The sequence below is a fragment of the Carassius auratus genome, chromosome 10, assembly GCF_003368295.1.
Source record: "Carassius auratus strain Wakin chromosome 10, ASM336829v1, whole genome shotgun sequence".
Classification (NCBI taxonomy): domain Eukaryota; kingdom Metazoa; phylum Chordata; class Actinopteri; order Cypriniformes; family Cyprinidae; genus Carassius; species Carassius auratus.
The window spans coordinates 3,295,193-3,314,838 of NC_039252.1; the positions used below are offsets into that span (position 1 = coordinate 3,295,193).

Below are 19,646 nucleotides of genomic sequence, written 5' to 3' on the forward strand. Positions count from 1 at the left end.
ACACATGCATGTATATATTTAAAAAAAAAATTTACATTTATATTTTAAATATATTTATATATTATATAATTTAAGAATATAAATACTGTATACATACATAAATACATGTAAATATTTTCAATATATGCTGTATGTGTGTGTCTTTATATACATAATAAATATACACAGCACACACATATAGTAAGTAAACAAACTTTTATTTTGTATGCGATTAATCACAATTATTTGACAGCACTATTAACATGGCTTAGTTTGAATACTTAGGGATTTTAACAAAACCTTATTATATTATGATTAAATGAGAACTGCTCTTTTAAGATCTGTAGTGGAAGAAAAGTTTATCAGTGAATTATTTATAGGTGAACTATTCCTTTAAAGCAGCTTACGTCGACTGTCATGTAGCTTAAAGTGCTCAAGTGATGACACAAACTTGGGCTGTACATTGATTTAAAAACAATTTTCCAGGTTTGCTGTACTTTTTGGCAGGGCTGCACCATTTGGTCAAAATGTTATTATTATATATCAATATGGCTAAATAATAATTTAATTTACATTACAAAAGTAAAATTACAACATTTAATATTTGTGTTTGTCTTCATTTTTCAAGTGTTTTACTTTTTTGGAAATTAGTGGAAATGAAACCACAGGAAGCCCTTAAAAATTGCAATGTGGTGAATGAACTGGAAGTAAATGTAGTGGCATCAGATAAAAAATAAATTTAAAAAATAACAGTTTTTATTCCCAAGATAATAACTAGAAGTCTCTCGCAGGCAACAGTATGAGGCTGTGTGTCAGTATTGTAGCATAGCACTATTTTGATAGTGCCTACTGTCTGACTCACTAGAGCAGTATGCAGTGCAGTGAATTCTGACCAGTGTGTAGTAAGCTTGTTTCATTCTGAATCTCTTTCTTTATAGACACACACACACACACACACTCACACACACTCAGTTGGTCTTTGCCGTGTTGTTGGAGTTTGTAGTCACACGCTGCCCCCTGTAGGACAGCAGAGGCGTTTTTACTGTTTTGTCTTGTAGTGTATTATGCTGTTTTTACATTGTGTTGGGAATGAGAGAGGTCTCAAGGACCAAGCTGTAATTAGCCTATTCCAAATAAAAACACTTTCACGGTGTGGTTAGAGAGTTGGATTGTAACCCGAAGGTCACTGGTTCGAATCTCGGTGTTGGCAGGAGTTGTAGGTGGGGGAGTGGATGAACAGCGCTCATTTTCACCCTCAATACTCATGACTGAAGTGCCCTTGAGCAAGCCACTGAACCCCCAGGTGCTCCCTGGGTGCTGGATATATAGCTGCCCAGAGCCCTAGGTGTGTGTTCACTACTCACTGCAGTGTGTGTGTGTGTGTGTGTGCATGTGTGTGCGCACTTGGATGGGTTAAATGCAGAGCACCAATTCCGAGTATGGGTTACCATACAGTCTGGCTCTCACTTTCCGCAACTTAACTGTAAATCAGGGCAAAAGTCATGTAGTGTATTCCAGCCTTAAACCTCCCGTGTTAAATAATTTTATGACTGGATTACGTTATTCTCACAGCAGTTTTCACAGCATTTAAAACATATGGAAATCAAGCACAAGACAAAAAGCTCAAGAAATAGAGACACTCAAACGGTTTCTTCACAATGATGGATGTTTCTTCGTAATGAAAACTATAGCTAGCTATTAAAGTGCCCTTATTATGGATTTTTGAAAATGACCTTTCATGCAGTGTGTAACACAGCTCTAAGTGAAAGAAAACATCCTGCAAAGTTTTAAGTCTAAAAGTGCACCGTGTATAAAGTTATTCCCTCTCAAAAGAAAGAGTCAATTCGAATCATTGAAAGGAGTCATTTTTAAATTGAATCCCAAGCCGTTTCATGTTGACGTCAGCATGAAACATTAGCATATTGCCCGCCCACTTGTTGTGCATCCAGACCTGGAAAAACGTGACTTTTAGTCAATTTTCATGTTGGTCTGAATGAAAACGCCAATTCATTCTTTGCCGCTAGTTGTTGCTTTTGTAGCGGTAAAATAGATGTTTCCCCGGTAACACTGTACACAAAGCAGCACTGCACTCACAAACGCTGCTTTTATTATGAAATGGAAATTAAATCGACCACCATCATGCAAGGAGGGTTTTGGAAAAAATGATCGCTGAGCGAATCATTTGGGAGTCGTCGAGCAAATAAGGTCAAATTAAATGCATAATATAAGACAATAAAAGTGTTTTTTGACCTTGCATTCATGTCAACCTATTTTTGCAGACTCAATCCAAAATATGAACTGTTCATAACCCATATTAGGGGCTCTTTAAAATGTGTTGAAAGGTTGTCAAGCGAGATAACATTGGATCTCAGCTGTGTATCTAACAAAACTGTTAGCATTTGCCTCTAATTCATCTTCAGCACCATTGCCAAACACTTTCAAACTTTGCAACTACTTTTTACTTGAAAATCACTAGATGACATTATGATAATTGATTGTGGTAATCATTCAATACCGTGGGGCAAATTAAAATACTGTACCATTTGCTATCTCATACCATCACCTCTTACCCTGAATGAACCTTATATTCCACATATAGTTTGGAGCCACTTTTCTGAATTCAGTGACTGGGAAGAACAGTGCTGTGTCAGTGGATTGCGACTGTAATTGGGTTAGACGTGCTTCCCCTTCGGCTCCATATGATGCCCTTTATATTAAGGTTTAACTCAAGTATGAGGAATCATGGTACGTGGACTCATGAAATACAAATGAGGCGCTGACTCAGTACATTGCTGCAGGCTTCAGATTGTGTTGTTTCGGAATGTGAGATGTGCATAGAGACCATATTCAACCCCTTTGAAATCCCCTTCTGTCCTGGTATGACTTCTGATGAGGACTGAGATTTGATTTGGAGGTCGGTGCTGGCAGCTAGTGGTTAAAGTTAAACTCTGTGGACGTCTGTGACATGCTGCTGTAACCAGATACAACAATTTCATCTTTTTTACTTTGTAAAAAAACCCCAAAAAGATGGGTTTATAGAGATGCACTTACAGTAGAGGACTTTGGGATGGCATTTGAGCGGGAGTAATGTTGAAATACTCCACTTTTGTTTTGAAGTGAACCTTATCTTTGAACTCGAGGCATTTTCAGACCTTACTTCTCATATTTATATTTTCATTCCATATTTATATGTTAGATTGTAAATCAAGCCTTTTGTCAGGAGCAAAGCAATTACACAAAAGTTTAGGATTTCAGCTGTGATAACTGATGTGTTCATCAACAGAATCAGATGCTGTTGTTTTTTACTTAATGCATATCCCATTATGAATCATAATACAGCTTGGTTTATTTGGTTTGTTGGGTTGCATTGTTTTCTGAAAATAACTGAACTGCTCCAGAGTTAATTTTCAGTCGGGCCAGTCGATCTTGGATTGATTGTTTCGGTGCAGAATGGAGCACAATGTGTTCATGTATAAGTGAAAACACCCCTATACATGACCATATAAGCCTGCTAACTTCAGTCTACACTGGCAGACAGAAGTGGATTAAATCATGTTTATTAATAGATGTCAATGCTGCTCATTAAGGCTGCCTTTAATTGATACAGTAAAACAGAAAAGGTATTTACACACACATTCTCATCCGTTATTTTCACACGTTACAAAATAAACTAGTGCTGTCAAACGATTGTTTGCATCCAAAATAAAAGTTTTTGTTGACGTGTGTGTATTGTGTATATTTATATTTTATATATATATATATATATATATATATATATATATACACACACACACACACACACACACACACACACACACACACACACACACACACAGCATATATTTAGAAAAATATTTACTTGTATATATTTATATTCAAATAATTTATTTAATATATAAACATATTTTTCTTAAATATATACATACATGTATGTGTATATATGTATACGTAATAAATATACACAGAACACACATGTATTATGTCAACAAAAACGTTTTATTTTGGATGCGATTGATCGTTTGACAGAACATAAATAAATACTACCTCACATTGTTTCGATCACATTTACACACTGCCTCCGAAACTTTCGTCCATCAAAAAATCTTTTTTGCATCAGTAGAAAACATTCTGATAGGAAGGAATGACGAATGCGAAAAATAAATAAATGGAAAAATGTAATGTAAATGTAAATGACTTAATTTTGTGAAATATTATTAGAATTTTAAATTTTTTAAAGTTTTCTACTGTAACATATATTTTAAATGTCATTTATTGCAGTGATCAAAGCTGAATCATTAAGTCTTCATTGTCACATGATCTTTCAGAAATCATATCAGTATGTTGATATGCTGCTCAAGAAACATTTTGTATTATTATTAATGCTACATTTTCTTCTTTTTAGGGCTAAAAAAATTAAAATGATAAAAAACAGCATTTACTTGAAGTTTATATATTTTTTTTTGTAGTTTGTAACATTATACATTTTGTTGTTGTTGTTTTTTTTTTTTTTTACTGTGACTTTTGATGAGTATTTGTTAAATAATTGTATTAATTTCTTAATAAATGAATCAATTCTGTCTTGATCTGACCCCATTCTTTTGCAAGCTAGTGTAAGTTACACAACACATCTCTTGAAGCACACCGTGCCTTGAGCTGTGCTCTCAGAGACACTGTTATGCATGTTTCATGAAAGGCCCTTTATGTAACTCTGCTGGAAATTAATGCTTGAGGAGTATTTTAGAGAACAAAACTTTAACTTATGAGCGGGACTAATGCAAACAGAAAACAGATGCTTACATGAAGTTTGGTGTGTGGAGATGAGACCCGTTTTGGAGGGTTTTTTTGTGTGTGTGTGTGTGTGTGTGTGTGTGTAAGAAATTCAGGGTTTGTTACTCAAAGTAATTTATTACTTGGTACTAGTTACTCCTTAAAATAGCAATATTACGTTACTTATCACTTCCTGGCAACAGTAATTATTTACACTACTTGTTATGTTACTTTTCCTTTATGCCCCACTGTTGTAATAGCGCAATTACCAATAAAATTTGTATGAAATTATACTAACAATATATTTATGCCATCATTTGACCAGAATCCACATTGGCTTGCAGTCAGAAGTTATTACAAACACTGATAGTGACTTTTAAGTGCTATATTAACTTCATTAATTGAGTTTATTGTAGCCATAATTTGTCTTGTATCCATATACGATTATATTTAATGATGTACTGTATTTTATCAAAGGAAATAGCATAAGTTCGTAACCAAATGTTTTGTTTTCTGAAAAGATTTTGAATACTTTTAAAATACAATTTATGTCAGGATCAGAGGGATGTAAAACAGTAAAGTAATGCCACATTTGACATAACTTCACTATGAAATGACAATATTACCATCTGCTGAAGATAAGCTTTCCCATATTCCAAGCTTGTCTGCTGCACTGGTGATTCATGTGTTCAAAAGTCATTAAAAATTATGTGAATAAATCTAGGAATTATTGGATAGTTGGACTTCAAATCAGTAGGGGTTCTGTCATCAAAATGAACTACGTAACGAGCTGTTTTATGGATTGTAACTGTAATTAGTTCCACTACTAGTTTCTAAGTAATACCATTACTGTAACCAGTCTCTAGTTACTAGTTACTGGCCAACGCTGTACAACAGACACTTTTGTTAAGTTTGTTTCTCTGTTCTCTGTCCAGTTGGTGATCATGGCCGGGACGGTGCTGCTGGCGTACTACTTTGAATGCACAGACACGTTTGGGATCCACATCCAGGGCTTCTTCTGTAACGACGCTGACCTGATGAAGCCGTACCCCGGGGTGGAGGAGAGCAGCTTCGTCCCTCCTCTCATCCTCTACTGCGTGGTGGCCGCTGCGCCCACAGCCATCGTGAGTACATCACCAACGACCCACTGCTCATTAGTGAGCTCCACTTGTTTTAGGGGTTGATTTTTAGCTTCTGGTGATGTGATCTACTTTTTAGATCTTAAAGGATCAGTATCCTACTGCTGTCTGATGATATATGTAAACATTGACAACAGTCTGGTCTTTCAAAGCTCAGAGGGGGTGGGAAATTTACGTGAACAAAATCGAATTCTATGATGGTTAAATGAGAACTGCTGATTTTAAGATCTTTGGTGGAAGAACATTTTATCACTGAATTATTTATGTTGAGAATTTCGGTCATTTTTAGGTGAAGTATTACTTTACGTCGACTGTCATGTAGCTTTAAGTGCTCGAGTGATCACAAAATAATTATTATTATTTTTATTTATTTATTTTTGTTGTTTTTTAAACCAATGTTCTCCAAATTTGAGTTCATTCCAAACTCATAATATAATATAATATAATATAATATAATATAATATAATATAATATAATATAATATAATATAATATAATATAATATAATATAATATAATATAATATAATATAATTAAAAGAATAAATGTTGCACTGGGATCTAAAAATCTCCGGCAGATGGATTTGTAAAATAGAGATAATTTTAAATAAATGATCCAAGTAAATAATGGATTATTTCAGTAGATTTCTGCAGGGTTTTTTTGTTTGTTTTTTTTGATTGCTGGACATGAACACCAGAGGGCACTGCAATACCAACGTACAATAAATAACACACGCAAGCCTTATTTGTCAAAGAATTCAGTAACTAAATTATCTGAATTTATTTGTAGATTTATATTTTTATGAAACTAACAGTAGTATTTCTTTACTTTTTTAATTACGAGCAGGTTTATAACATGAAGGGGGAATGAAATTTAGTCTCCAGAGTGGAGTCTCAGTGTAACACATATCCTTTTAATAACTACACGGATCATAAAACATCAACCACTAAAGACAATTTACAGTGAATATACTTTATTTCTGCTGAAAATGATGGACTCAGTTTTCCTGCCTTCAGTCTACACTGGAGGTCATTTTTCAGATTGATCACACATTGAGGATGTTTATAATATATTAATTTGACTTTTTATCAAGAATAATCACAGGATAATTCACCCCAGTATGGGCGTTCTGTTATCTCACCCGTATTTATACTGTATGTAAGTATTGTTGAGAAACTGCCGCAATTCACCCAAAATTAGCTTCATTTTCTAAAGGGGAAAAAAATTAAATAATGACTGCATCATTTTATATTAATAAGTAATTAGATTTTTAGATCAAATTTGACCCATGATCACCTTTGTATGCATGGCAGAACATCTTGTAGGTTTCTTGAACCTTTTTATTACAATATGGGACATTCATCTATATACCAAGAGGTTTCCAGTGTTTCATCAGTGCTGTATCATTCAGAGACGAAGACTGCAGTTCGATTCCATCATTCCAAGCACAGAAATCAGCTCATGTGTTTTCAGCCTTAAACAAGCCAAAGTGAGTTTGACTCCAGAGATATAAAGAACTGCAGCAGCCACCGCCTCTGCTCGTGAGCACAAACTTTCTCTCCTCTGTGTGGTGGAACATGAAACTAAATACAAAACCCTCCTATGCATTTGCTAACTTCAGAAATGGTCAGTGGCTGAGAAATATCTGACTTCAAAGTGGCCTGTGAAATGCTGTATCTTCTAGGTGCAAATCCCCAAACGGCTCCCCTTTTGTCATTTTTCTTTACAGCTCAAACGCACATCCTTTTTATGCAACTTATTTTTACTTTCTAATTAAATTCTGTCTTTTAACTTCTTGTTTAGTTATGTTTCATGACTGTTTTTTGTTTCACTAGAGACACATACATGTTCAACCTGTGACTGATGCTGTAAAATAAATAAATAATTGCATCCAGTTTTATACTACACATTCCCTCTTGTTGTTTCTTTTTTTTTTACTTTAACATAAATCATTTTTCTAAAGACTTATTGTGTGCATGTATGTGTGGAGAACAGTCCCATATTGAAGTTTTAAATTCTCCATTATCGTACATTTTTGTTTAGATTGGTGCATAAAGTATTATAAACCAAATTAATCGTAACCAAGAGACCATAGGCTCTGAAGAAAAAGACAAAAGCGAAAGAGAGCGCTTAGTAAACTGTACATATGGATTTGGAGCAACATGAGCCTTAATAAGTGATGAATAATATAAATTTAAAATTATATACACTCATAATATTGATGCCTTTTGCCAGGAGTCAAAGTATGAATTGTGTTTGTTTTTGTATATCATTAATGCGAAGCACTGTGTTTAGCTACAGTTGGTTTACTCCAGATAATACAAGGGCATAGTGAGCTGATCATTAGAGGTTCACTCAATTTCACGCCACAAAAGACTTTTGGAAACCAGATTTTCAGAAAGAGTTTGATGTTCCGTGTCATTCTAACATTCACAGCACAAAGTCCCAGATAATATATGTCAGACTTCAAAACCCTCGGAATTTGTCATGGTTATGGCATCGGTACCAAGAGCTCATTAACATATTAATCGACACATTTACATATTAACACCTATTCCTGATGAACCAGAGTGTGAGCTACTCCTGTTTTCACATGTGACATCATAACAGAAGTCATTTGCATACAGATAAAGGTGCAAACCAAATAAACACACTAAACTAAGTGTTTGTTTACACAGCAACGTTTTCTGCCAAAAAGTTGGAACTTTTTATGCGTTTTGCTGGGCAACGATTAAAATCTTTTAATTTTGATTAATCACATGATTGTCTTCGATTAATCGCAATTAATCACATTGTTATGCACAAAAAACAATAATGCATTTAAAACTAGTTTATTGTGCACTTTTTCCATTCAAAAATACTGCTATGTGAACAAAAGTTCAATAACATTTGGGTTGCAAACACAAAATACATAAGGTGCTTTTTTACAGTAGTATTCCTTTTACATAGTTGCAGTTAAAATAGTTGTTGTAAATCTTAACTTATAACATTAAGACGGGCGTACACGGTGTGATTTTTGGTGTCGTACGAGTTCGCATGCGTTTTTTTTTCAGTCGTGTGGAAATCGCGTATGCTCGTATGGTCGCGGCTTGTATCACTTGCTATGAATTACGAGGCGAGCCGAGCAGAGTGGCTTACGAGCACTTCCCAACCTCCCAATCATTTTTAAACATGTCTAAAAGGTTCGTGAGCTATCGGTTTGAATTTGTGACGTGTGCTGTTGAATGAGCCGATTTGTTGATTTATTTGAAGTTGACCAATTAAACTATCGAACTAGGAAAACCACAGAAGAAGAAAGACGAAGACACAGCGCCACGGCGAATGTGGACTATTGACCAGGAGGATAAACTCGCTGGAGTCTGACAGGAACAGCGAGCGCTGTATGATGTTTCTAGCAACGTGTTCCAATGCCTTTTTATTTCTCTCGCTCTCTCTCTCACACACGCATATGTAGTTTACAAGGACTCTATATAAACGTAACGGTATTCTATATCCCCATACACTACCTCTATCCATCACGGAAAGTGCATATTTAAAAATTTCTATTAAACACTGTATAGTATTTTTTAAAGCCATTTGGTATACAAGGGCACAGGAATTGTCCTCACAAACCATGTTTTCATTGTAATACCTATTTCAGATATTTATAAACCATATACAAGAACACACACACAGGGTAACCAAACGTCCCGGTTTCCTATTGCTGAAAAATAACCTGTACGTGTAGGAAACAGTCACGGCTCGTATCAGTATTTTACATGCAGTTATGAGAGAGGGAGAGCAGTTATATTATGGGTGTTCGACTTGAAGCTGTGCTGCACAGAATGATCACCTGTATCACATTAAAGTACCGCGAGAGCGATTCGAATGCATTGGATATGTGTGCTCTCTTATCGCTCTCGCGGTACTTTAATGTCATAAAGTGATCCTTCTGTGCGTGCAGCGCTGCTTCAAGTCGAACATGTCTATCAACTTCGTGCGATTGCTTTTGGAATTTGCAGGTTGTAAAAAAAATCTGTGTCAATCATTAATGCGTTAACGTGATAATAACACGTTAACATGCCCAGTCAATGGTTTTGTCTGTTTGTTTACACGACAGCAGCATTTTGAGGACTGAAAACGGTTTTCCAAGTGTACGTTTTTGAAAACAGCTCCGTTATGGTTTCCGTGTCACCACAAAGAATGGGAATCTTTGAAAACAGTGACATTACGTGTGTGCGTAGTATGTTATGTTTGTAGACATGCCCAGTACGTGTTGATTTATAAGGCAAGTGCGAACAAACACACACAACAATGGTGGAATACATGCTACTGTTGTTACTGCTCCAGAGTTTACTAACGCTTCTTCAGCAAAGTTAAGATTTACATCACCAATATTACAACAAACAGTGGAGATGCATTATATGGATCATATAATCATCACTGCCCTACAGGAACTGTATACTAACAAGGTGACAGCGCCAACTACTGGACTGGCATACGTAATACAGCATTTTTGGCCATTTTCGTAGATATGTGTAAATGCAAATCATTTTGAAATGTTGTTGTGTATACGTGAAACATTTAAAAAACACAAGGGAAAAACTTTTCCATTTCTAACTACACCGTTGTCATGTAAACGCAGCCTAAATTGTATTTAGACTGAAAACTGAAGCAAGTTATACAAGGTTTGATGACAATGATTCCATAACACAAGGGCTTTAATAAAGAATATAGTTCCTGCAATTCAAGTGATGAGCAAAAGAGCTGAAATATTCTAATAGACATGAGTCTCACTTGTGCTTACATGAGATACATTAAATGCTTCAATCTAATGATTTTTATGTGTCGTCTGCAGATATTTGTTGGTGAGATCTCCATGTACGTCATGAAGCCCACTAGAGAAGCTCTCATAGCCCAGGAGAAAACCATTGTGACGGGCGAGTGCTGCTACCTAAACCCTCTCATCCGCAGAATCATTAGATTTATTGGTGAGTCTTTGCTCATTACTTCGCTTTTTATTATTAACACTTGAGCTCAGTATTATTTGGTTCCAATATGGATTTTTCAGAAGCCAAAACTAATATCTTGGGAACATGGAGAGATAATGCATACTCATATGCATATATATATATATATATATATATATATATACTTTTTTTATATATATAAAATACATTTTGGGGTGGGTACTGTGTGCATATATTAGGGCTGGGAAGATAATGTCTTAATTTCTGAACGTAATATCAGATAATTATAGATATATTAAATGTAAAAAAATAAAATTAGCATAATTAATTCATGCAGCATTTCACTTCCTGAAGCTACAATTATGGGTTTCCTCACTTCCTGTGGAGAGCGTTATATGATTGTGCTTTGTTACTTGCTCAGCAAAGCAAAGGAATTGCATTAATTATTTAGCATGACAATGAAGGAAAAAGAAAATAAACAGACATCTCTTGTTTAAACAGTAGAGCAAATAGAGTAATGACAGAAATATCTGGAGTTATTTGTCATAAATAAATGCAAAGCAAAATGACACGTTTGTTGGTATCTGTTTATTGGATGACTGGTGTAAGTTTATAGAAGAAAAAAAATAATAAATGATACAAGATCATATTCTGTGATTTAAAGATAAACAAAGCATTGGCCTGCAGTTTGCTAATTAAATCTTAAAAATTATTCATATATATTGTTGAATGGCTATAATTTAAAATGATCCATTTAACGAAGGTATTGTAAATGCTCACATTGATAAAACGATCCGTGCACATAAACTATATTTTGAGGACATTCTTTTTTTAAATATGTATCCAAATAAAGAGTTTTGTTATTATTATTATTATTATTATTATTATTATTATTATTATTATTATTATTATTATTTCTGTTAGAGTGTGGGTTAAGGATTGGTTAAAAAATGTATAACCAGCTATATATATTTAAAACGAACGTGTGCATATTCACTGACAAACCTGTGGGTAGGTTTTGACACCTTGTCCATTGCAGATATTTATTAATGACTTATTAATCAACTTAACCCATTAATACTAATACTACAGAAAAAAAGTAATAAGCAGCAAATATCACTAATAATGCTTTAGTGAGGTCTCAAAAGTAAAAGTGCACCACAGATCCAATAAATATTTGACTTTGTTAGGATGGTATGATTTACCTGGAGATTTTAAAAGTGCAAGTTTTCAAGCACAACTGCCGAGCTGTGGCTGTTTTATTGATTAGTAACAGACTGAACGCACAACACCTCCTCCACAACACATCAATTTGAAATGTTCGCTACAGATATAATGACAGAAACAATGAGCACAACTTTCCAATAAAACTTTCTTTTATGCATTCATATTTACAGGATGTTGGTTTCAGTACACATGTCCATGCTGCCCACCCAAAGCCTGACGTAAAATAGAAAGAGAAACACAGGGAGCGTTGCTTTGCTGGATGTGATGCATAATGTAGTGGAGACTCTGGTAATAGTGTCCTCTGAGGCTTGAGATTGCGGTGATATGGACCATCGGATTGCATTCTTGAGCAATTGTGGCCAGAGAGTATAGTATCTTTTGTCCTTCTCTCTCCAGTAGCTCAACTTTTTGCTCATCAATGCCCTTTCTTACTTCCAGAGACACCATGAAGTGTAATCTACTTCACATACGCACAGTTTCACGGTAAAACAAGTCGGTTACCATTGTATTCCACAAAATCAATTGGAAAATGTCCATCTGAGAGAGCTGGGATAACTAGAGGATATGCATAAGATGTTAAGCTTAGTAGAGTAGTTTTGTTTGTATGCAAATCAAACTTTTTGCTCTAGTGTGCATTTGTAATTATTTCTGGTTGAAGATAAAAATAACATCGTTCCATCAAGGCCGCATTGGTATTCACAGGCGTCCTCCAAGCCCTTGTCTGATTTGCTTATATTTTCAAGACTTGATTGGGAGCAACAAGATGAATAGTTTTCTGCTGTTGTTGTTTTTCACTGCAGGTGTCTTCGCTTTTGGCCTGTTCGCCACCGACATCTTTGTCAATGCTGGCCAGGTAGCGACTGGCAATTTGGCGCCTTATTTCCTGAGTGTCTGCAAGCCAAATTACACCGGGATGGATTGTCGCTTCAACTACCAGTTCATCGCCAATGGAAACATCTGCACTGGGAACCAGGTGGTGGTGGAGAGAGCCAGGAGGTCCTTCCCATCCAAAGATGCATCGCTCAGCGTCTACTCCGCCGTCTACGTTACTGTAAGTTTGGGTTTGAAATTGTTTCGTTTTATTTGTCTGTTATGTGCTGAATTCCAACTTGATTTAAATTGGTTAATACTTCATGTTTGTTTACCTGGAAAAGAAATTAGCTTTGCACAAAATTTGTTCCAGCCAGGTCCAAAGCAATTTGTCTTAAAATAGGATTGGTCCAAAATCCAAATGTGTTTATGTTCAGTCTGGAAAATGAGGGTGCTTGAAAAATGTCCTGTTGTTTTAATTTAGTGTTTTAAACGGATATCTGTACAATTTGTTTTTATGCAAAGTTGTTATCAATACTAATTTAATTTCACATAACAAAAACAATAACTTATATGCTACCAAATACACATGTAAGAAATTTATTATTATTATTAATTTAAATAAATAAGTGTTTGATGTTTTTCAGGTATCTAACAGCAGTATTCAAGTAAAGGTTTTGGGGAAAAAAAATCGATTTGTATTGCAAAAAGTGTACAGATCTTTATATCACCTACTGTACATTGACATGCAAAGGAAATAAGTATAACCAGACATCTTGCCAAAATTAAAATGAATTTTCTCACTCATTTAATGTCAAGCTAGTGATGAAAGTTAGGGGTAATCCAGAAGAAAAAGAACAGAAAGCAATTTCTACTTTTATTCTGCAAGGGCGCATTAAATTAATCAAAAGTGACAATATAGACAATTCTTATGATGTTATAAAAGATTAATTATATTTTAAATAAATGCAGTGAGTACTGAAGAACAAACTTTGCGAAAAACTAAATTGATGTGAGAAATCCGGTTTCTGCATTTGAATAGACCTTCAGTGTGTTTGATGTCAGGTTAGTAATGTTGAATCGCAGGGTTTGTGATGAAGTCTTTTCTTTGGTTGAGGTGAGTTTAGTGCAGTTATCTTTCTCTCTCTTTCATGGAAGTAAGAGGTTATTTACTCTGATTCCATTCTCCATAATTGGCCATGATTTCCCAGAGGTGGAGCAAGCGGCGTGTATTTATTTAAGCTTGATTTCCTCTTAGTCACCTGCTGCAGAATAAAGCCTCTGGATAAATCGGTTCCTGAGCTTGTGTGTGCACGCTTGCCTGTTTCAGATGTACATCACGAGCACCATCAAGACAAAAAGCAGTCGTCTGGCCAAGCCTGTACTTTGTCTGGGAATCCTGTGCGCTGCTTTCCTGACTGGATTGAACCGTGTGTCAGAATACCGCAATCACTGCTCAGACGTCATCGCTGGATTCATATTAGGAAGCTCCATAGCTCTTTTTCTGGTGGGTTTCATTGTTTTACAGACACACACACACACACACGCACATGCACACACACACACACACACTACATATATAAATACGTGTTTGTTTGTTTGATGCTTCAATTCAATCAAACAAATGAATAGAATTTAAAATTATATTAAAGTACTATTATTTTCAGTTGTAATAATATTGTGCTGTTTTTACTGTATTTTTGATCAAATTAAGCAGCACAAAAGAGTCGTTTTGAAAACTTCGAAATATCCTACTGACCACATAAAAATAACTGCGTACATTTTTAAACAAGGGTCAGTAAAATTTAATAATTCAATAATAATAAAGCAGTAATAATATATATTTTTTTATGATCAATAAAAAACGAATAAGCAAAAATTGAAATGATGTTAAGTATTGTGCCACAGTTTCTAATTTATTAAATATTTTTGACTTAGTATGTTCTGTATTTATCGCGATCTTCAAAAGTTGCTTTGTTCATGGTAGGGAATCTGTGTAGTGAACAACTTCAAAGGGACTCACTCCACTCCGACCAAACAGAAGCAGGAGGATTACCGCGGCCTTCCCTTGATGACATTCCCCCGTGTGGAAAGCCCTCTCGAGACACTCAGCGCACAGGTAGTGTCATCTTCTGCATCTCACTACACTTAATAACTTGAATTAAGTCATGTAAGCAGTATCACTCCAGTAAAAGTGTTGTTGCAGTTCATGTCAGCACTGTTAGAATGAGGCCGTGCTGACAGCACAAATGTGATGATACAGTTCTATAAATAATCATTTAATATAGAGTATCTTACATATTATGCACGTGGAATGTGGTTAATTTAATGTGGTTTATTTATTTGTATTTTTTCTGGGGTTGTCTAACGCATTTCATACATTAATATTTGCTGAGAAAAGCCAGCTTTTCCACTATCACTGGGTTGCTTTGTCTGAGATAGACTTGGGAGTTGTTCGCACATGAGTTCTTATGTTTTGTTTTACACAATTTTTGTCCTTTTTTTTATTTTTTTTATTATGTGTATTTATATTTTGAGTTAGTTTTAATTTTATTTTCAGTTTTCATTTTAATCTTAGGTATAGATTTAGTGTATGTGTGTGTATATATATATATGTATATATGTGCTTTTTTTTGTAAACCCATTTGAACTTTTAAGCTGTCCTTGCAGTTCTTCCTTCATTTGGCCGCTGAGTAAAAAAACCCAAAGGCTTTTAATTTTGCAGTTTGCCATTTATTCTTTCCAAAACAGTCCCAAAGAAGCATTTTATCACATTATACAGCAGGGGAATACAATGCTGCTTCTACAAATTCATCCCGACACTGTTTACAGCAGAGAAAATCTTCTGAGACGTCTCTATTGACAGCCAGCCAGTGAAATACCTCGAGTGTCTGAGCAGCAGATGTGGGTCACAGGAACTCTCCTTTGCTTCCGACACCAGCTTAACATCCCAGTGGCTGAGAAAACCATTCTATGCAAGTCAATGTGTTTAGGGAAACAAGGAAAATCAGGTGTTCTGTCACGATCTGGCCAAGTAAAATAATCGAAATGGTTGATTCAGGAGGAACTGGCATTTTGTAATTACACGTTCTGCTCCATGGCTCTCTGGTGTTTCCGTTAAATGTGCCTGATGGGCAATAAGCATTTATGTGACGAATCAAATGCTAATTACCATCTGGAACAGTGCAACACGACTCTTAATGCAATTATGTCTTTCAGAACCATTCGGCGTCCATGACTGAAGTCACATGACTAAGGGGGCAGCACCGGGTCACGTTTGCTTCACCTCAACACTTCTAGGCACAAAAAGTTTTTTTTTTTTTGTACTGTGGCATACTGTAAAAAAAAGAAAAAGTAAAAAAAAAAAAAAGAGTATTATGTTGTAACTAGTTGTACCTAGAAGCAGCTGTTTTGTACATTTTGTATAAGAGAGTGCTGTAGCTTTCCCTCATAATGTCGACACTGCTCAATTCATGTTCAGATTTCTGCATTCTTTGTCATGTTTTACATTACAAAAAGTAAATATATACAGTCTATATATAATGTAATTCAAATATCGATGTCGTTATGTGGTATTTGTACAAAGAATGATTTTATTTAGTTTTATTTTCCTGTACATTTTTGGACAAAGATCATTTTGTATTCTTTTTGTTATCTGTATAAAGCATTTTGATCAACTTTGCCTGCTGATTTTCCAGGAATGTTTTTGGTATACCTATTTTTTGGTGTAAGATTTAAAGAAAACGTGTTGAATTGTTACACGTTGTTGTATCGGATTCTCTTTGGGCATCTTTGAATGGCCATGTACTCAGCATGAAATACACAACACTGTTTGAATAACCTGTTATTCTCGACTTGTGTTTTGTTTTTTCTTTAAGGTTTGCATTTCATTTGAAATGCTAAATATATTTTCCTGAGTAGTCTGTCAAATAAATAGTCTGTAGCTGAGTCCAATAACTTGAGTGGGTTTCGTTTTTTAACAATGGTAATGTATTTGATTGCCGTTTGTGCCATACAAACATCTCATGGCACTCTAATGACAATAATGTTTTTACATTAATTTTATTAGTACCACTTTGGTTACTCCCTTCCCTTCATCAGTTGGCTCAAAAGCACACTTTATATCAGCTGGGATAGGCATGAGCAACTCAACAAAAATAAGTGAAACACACTGCTCAAGATAGGAAATTGGAGTCTGATCTGGATTGGAAACTTGTTTTCCCACATGAAATGATTTCCGCCAAGCTTGGACCAGATTTGATACTGCGATTAAACTGGCGTAGACTGTTATATATCATAGAGCCAACAGTGACTTAGGAAGATGCAGCTGAGGAAGAAAATAAATGCAAGAAGTTCAAGTACACAGATATTGCAGAGGAAGCCAGACAATAGGTATATGTAACACATTTTCCCAGTTGAAATAGATTTCAGAGGGTTTGTACCTGTGTCCACCAGTAGGCTACTTAAACAAATGGTATTCTTAGGAAATAATATACGGCAGGCTATCAGATGCCTGTCTGAAACTTTAGATAGAAGTTGCAACTGGCTATGGTTGACAATAATGGACTATACTTAGGCCTCAAAATTTTTTTATTTGTATATATAAACAGAAAAAAATGTTATAAACAGTGGGTGTCCTGCAAGGTTCGCTGTTGAGCCGTCTGGAGATGTGGGTTTATCAACAAAACATCAAGGAAAGCAGGTGCCCTCCTGATGACCTCAGTCATATTAATATCATCTAATATCCTCCTTTAACTTTATTACCCCCACCCCCAGTTTTTATCTCATCAAAGCTGATTAATTAGCTTTTGTAAAAGATGATGCCTATTCATATTTGCTTAAATAGGATGATACTATTACTCTATTTGGATTGAAATATTAATTTCACACTTTATTACTGCACTATATAAATTATTTGCTACCTATCTTTTTTAAATAGTATGTGAAACCGTTCACTGAAAAAAAAAAAAAAAAATCAGTGTAAGATTTACTTGGAAACACTCAATTATTAGTAGTAAATTTCATAAATAATTACAAAGAAATGGCAAGTCATACATTTAATTAAACATGAACAACATGAAAGCCCAAAATAGTGTTTACTTGCAAAACATACTCCAATAATGTTTTATATACAACTTTGAATTTCTTTTTAGTCTATCCATTATCAGTGCCAATCTCACTAGCAACATCAAGTCCCACCGCCATAGTTTTAAAATGATGTTACAAAAGTTTGGTTGACTCTCTGAGAGAGTGGGTGCGCCTGGTCCACAACCATTGGCATCACTCACAGAAAAACTCAAAATAGTAATGATAAATCAAATGACATTTTCTTCTTCGGTTTCACAAAATAAATAAATAAAGATGATCCGCTTCAAATTTTTATAAACTATTACTTGTTTAACACACAAATTGTTCAGAAACCATTTAAATCAAAAACAAGAAAGAAAAGTTTGCAATATAAGTTTTTTTTCAATCAATATATCCGTACAGTACCTTAAAAAGCTTAACAGCACCTCAGTAAAAATTGGTTTTGTGTTGTGTGGTTCTCTGGGCAAGACCTTTGTGCTTACAATAAATGAGTGTGCTGGAAAAATCCATTCAATAATACACTCCTGAAAAATTCACTGCCATGAGATAAAAGGTTTTAAAAAGTTTCTTAGAAAACCATGGCACCTAGTAACTCTAGAATCTGCATAGACTACCTGTTACCATGTTGTCTAAAAGAAATCAAGAAAGAAAAAAGGGATGAAATATTATTCACAGCAGTTATTACAGATGAAACTGAAGTTTCAGAAGATTTAGATGGCCAAACTTTCAGCATTGCAGTCTTATTTCTAGCAACTACTGATGTCACGTCTAACACCACTCTGTCATTTTCCTTCAAGCAATAATAGGATTATTATAAAAATGTTCCAGCATTATAAATTATATTAAGCTTTTGCTTAAATAACTCCTGAGTTTTTAACATTCAAGAGTACATTTAACTTTACTTTTAAGAGTACATTTAAAGGTTGGTTCTCTAAGTCTTACTTGAGCACATTTTTAATGACAAATTTACTTTTAATTTGTTACACTTGGCAGCAGCCATATCACCCTGGTTACTTGGGGTAACCCCCCCACTAAATAAAGTCAGGATACATTGTTGTTGTAACTATGGACTACGTTGACGAGGGTAATGTAGAAGTATTCACTATGAAGCTTACACTGGTGATGTACCTGAGAGAAAACGGATTTCACAGTAAATTATATTTTAAAGCTTGTTGTTTTGTACAACATCACAGTTTTATGTAACCTGGTTTCATGAAAAAAATGTTTTACCTCTTGGAACTTTTTCACAGGACGCAAAATACGTACCATATACAGCAGTTTTGTGATGTATTCGATGTGATATGTCCACTGTGTGCCGGACATATCATATATTTTTTCCCCAGAACAGATGTACATACATATGATACATTTTATGTGAGGTTGGTTTTGTAGGTGTTCACCATAGTTCTGAATTGAAATGAACATTAAGTGGTGCTACAACTCTCATGCTCTGTGACGTTTAAAAATAACAAACCATCTGCACTACACCAAAACTTACCTGATAGTATGAACAAAAGTGAATGTAATATATAACGCAATCGAAAGCATGCCATTTTAGCTTGTTTTACGATATCTCAACTCTTTCATTGTCAGTAATGTTTTTGATGGGATTCTTACCCAAAGATTAATCGATTCGGCATCCAAAGTCCCACCTGCTGAGCTAACGAGCAAGCTTGGAAACCGATGCAT

The 19,646-nt window shown here is 34.9% G+C and overlaps 1 protein-coding gene across 2 annotated transcripts in view; it reads left to right on the plus strand.

The window, feature by feature from the left end:
* LOC113109574 (phospholipid phosphatase-related protein type 1) overlaps positions 1 to 16,823 on the plus strand; it is a 52,425-nt gene extending 35,602 nt beyond the window's left edge. For both annotated transcript variants that reach the window (XM_026273225.1, XM_026273224.1), the window contains exons 3-8: positions 5,682 to 5,870; positions 10,721 to 10,853; positions 12,860 to 13,110; positions 14,200 to 14,376; positions 14,857 to 14,988; positions 16,089 to 16,823. In XM_026273225.1, coding sequence (XP_026129010.1) covers positions 5,682 to 5,870; positions 10,721 to 10,853; positions 12,860 to 13,110; positions 14,200 to 14,376; positions 14,857 to 14,988; positions 16,089 to 16,121 — 915 coding nt within the window. In that variant the 3' untranslated portion in view covers positions 16,122 to 16,823. The remainder of the gene's footprint in view (positions 1 to 5,681; positions 5,871 to 10,720; positions 10,854 to 12,859; positions 13,111 to 14,199; positions 14,377 to 14,856; positions 14,989 to 16,088) is intronic.
* Positions 16,824 to 19,646: the final 2,823 nt, after the last annotated feature.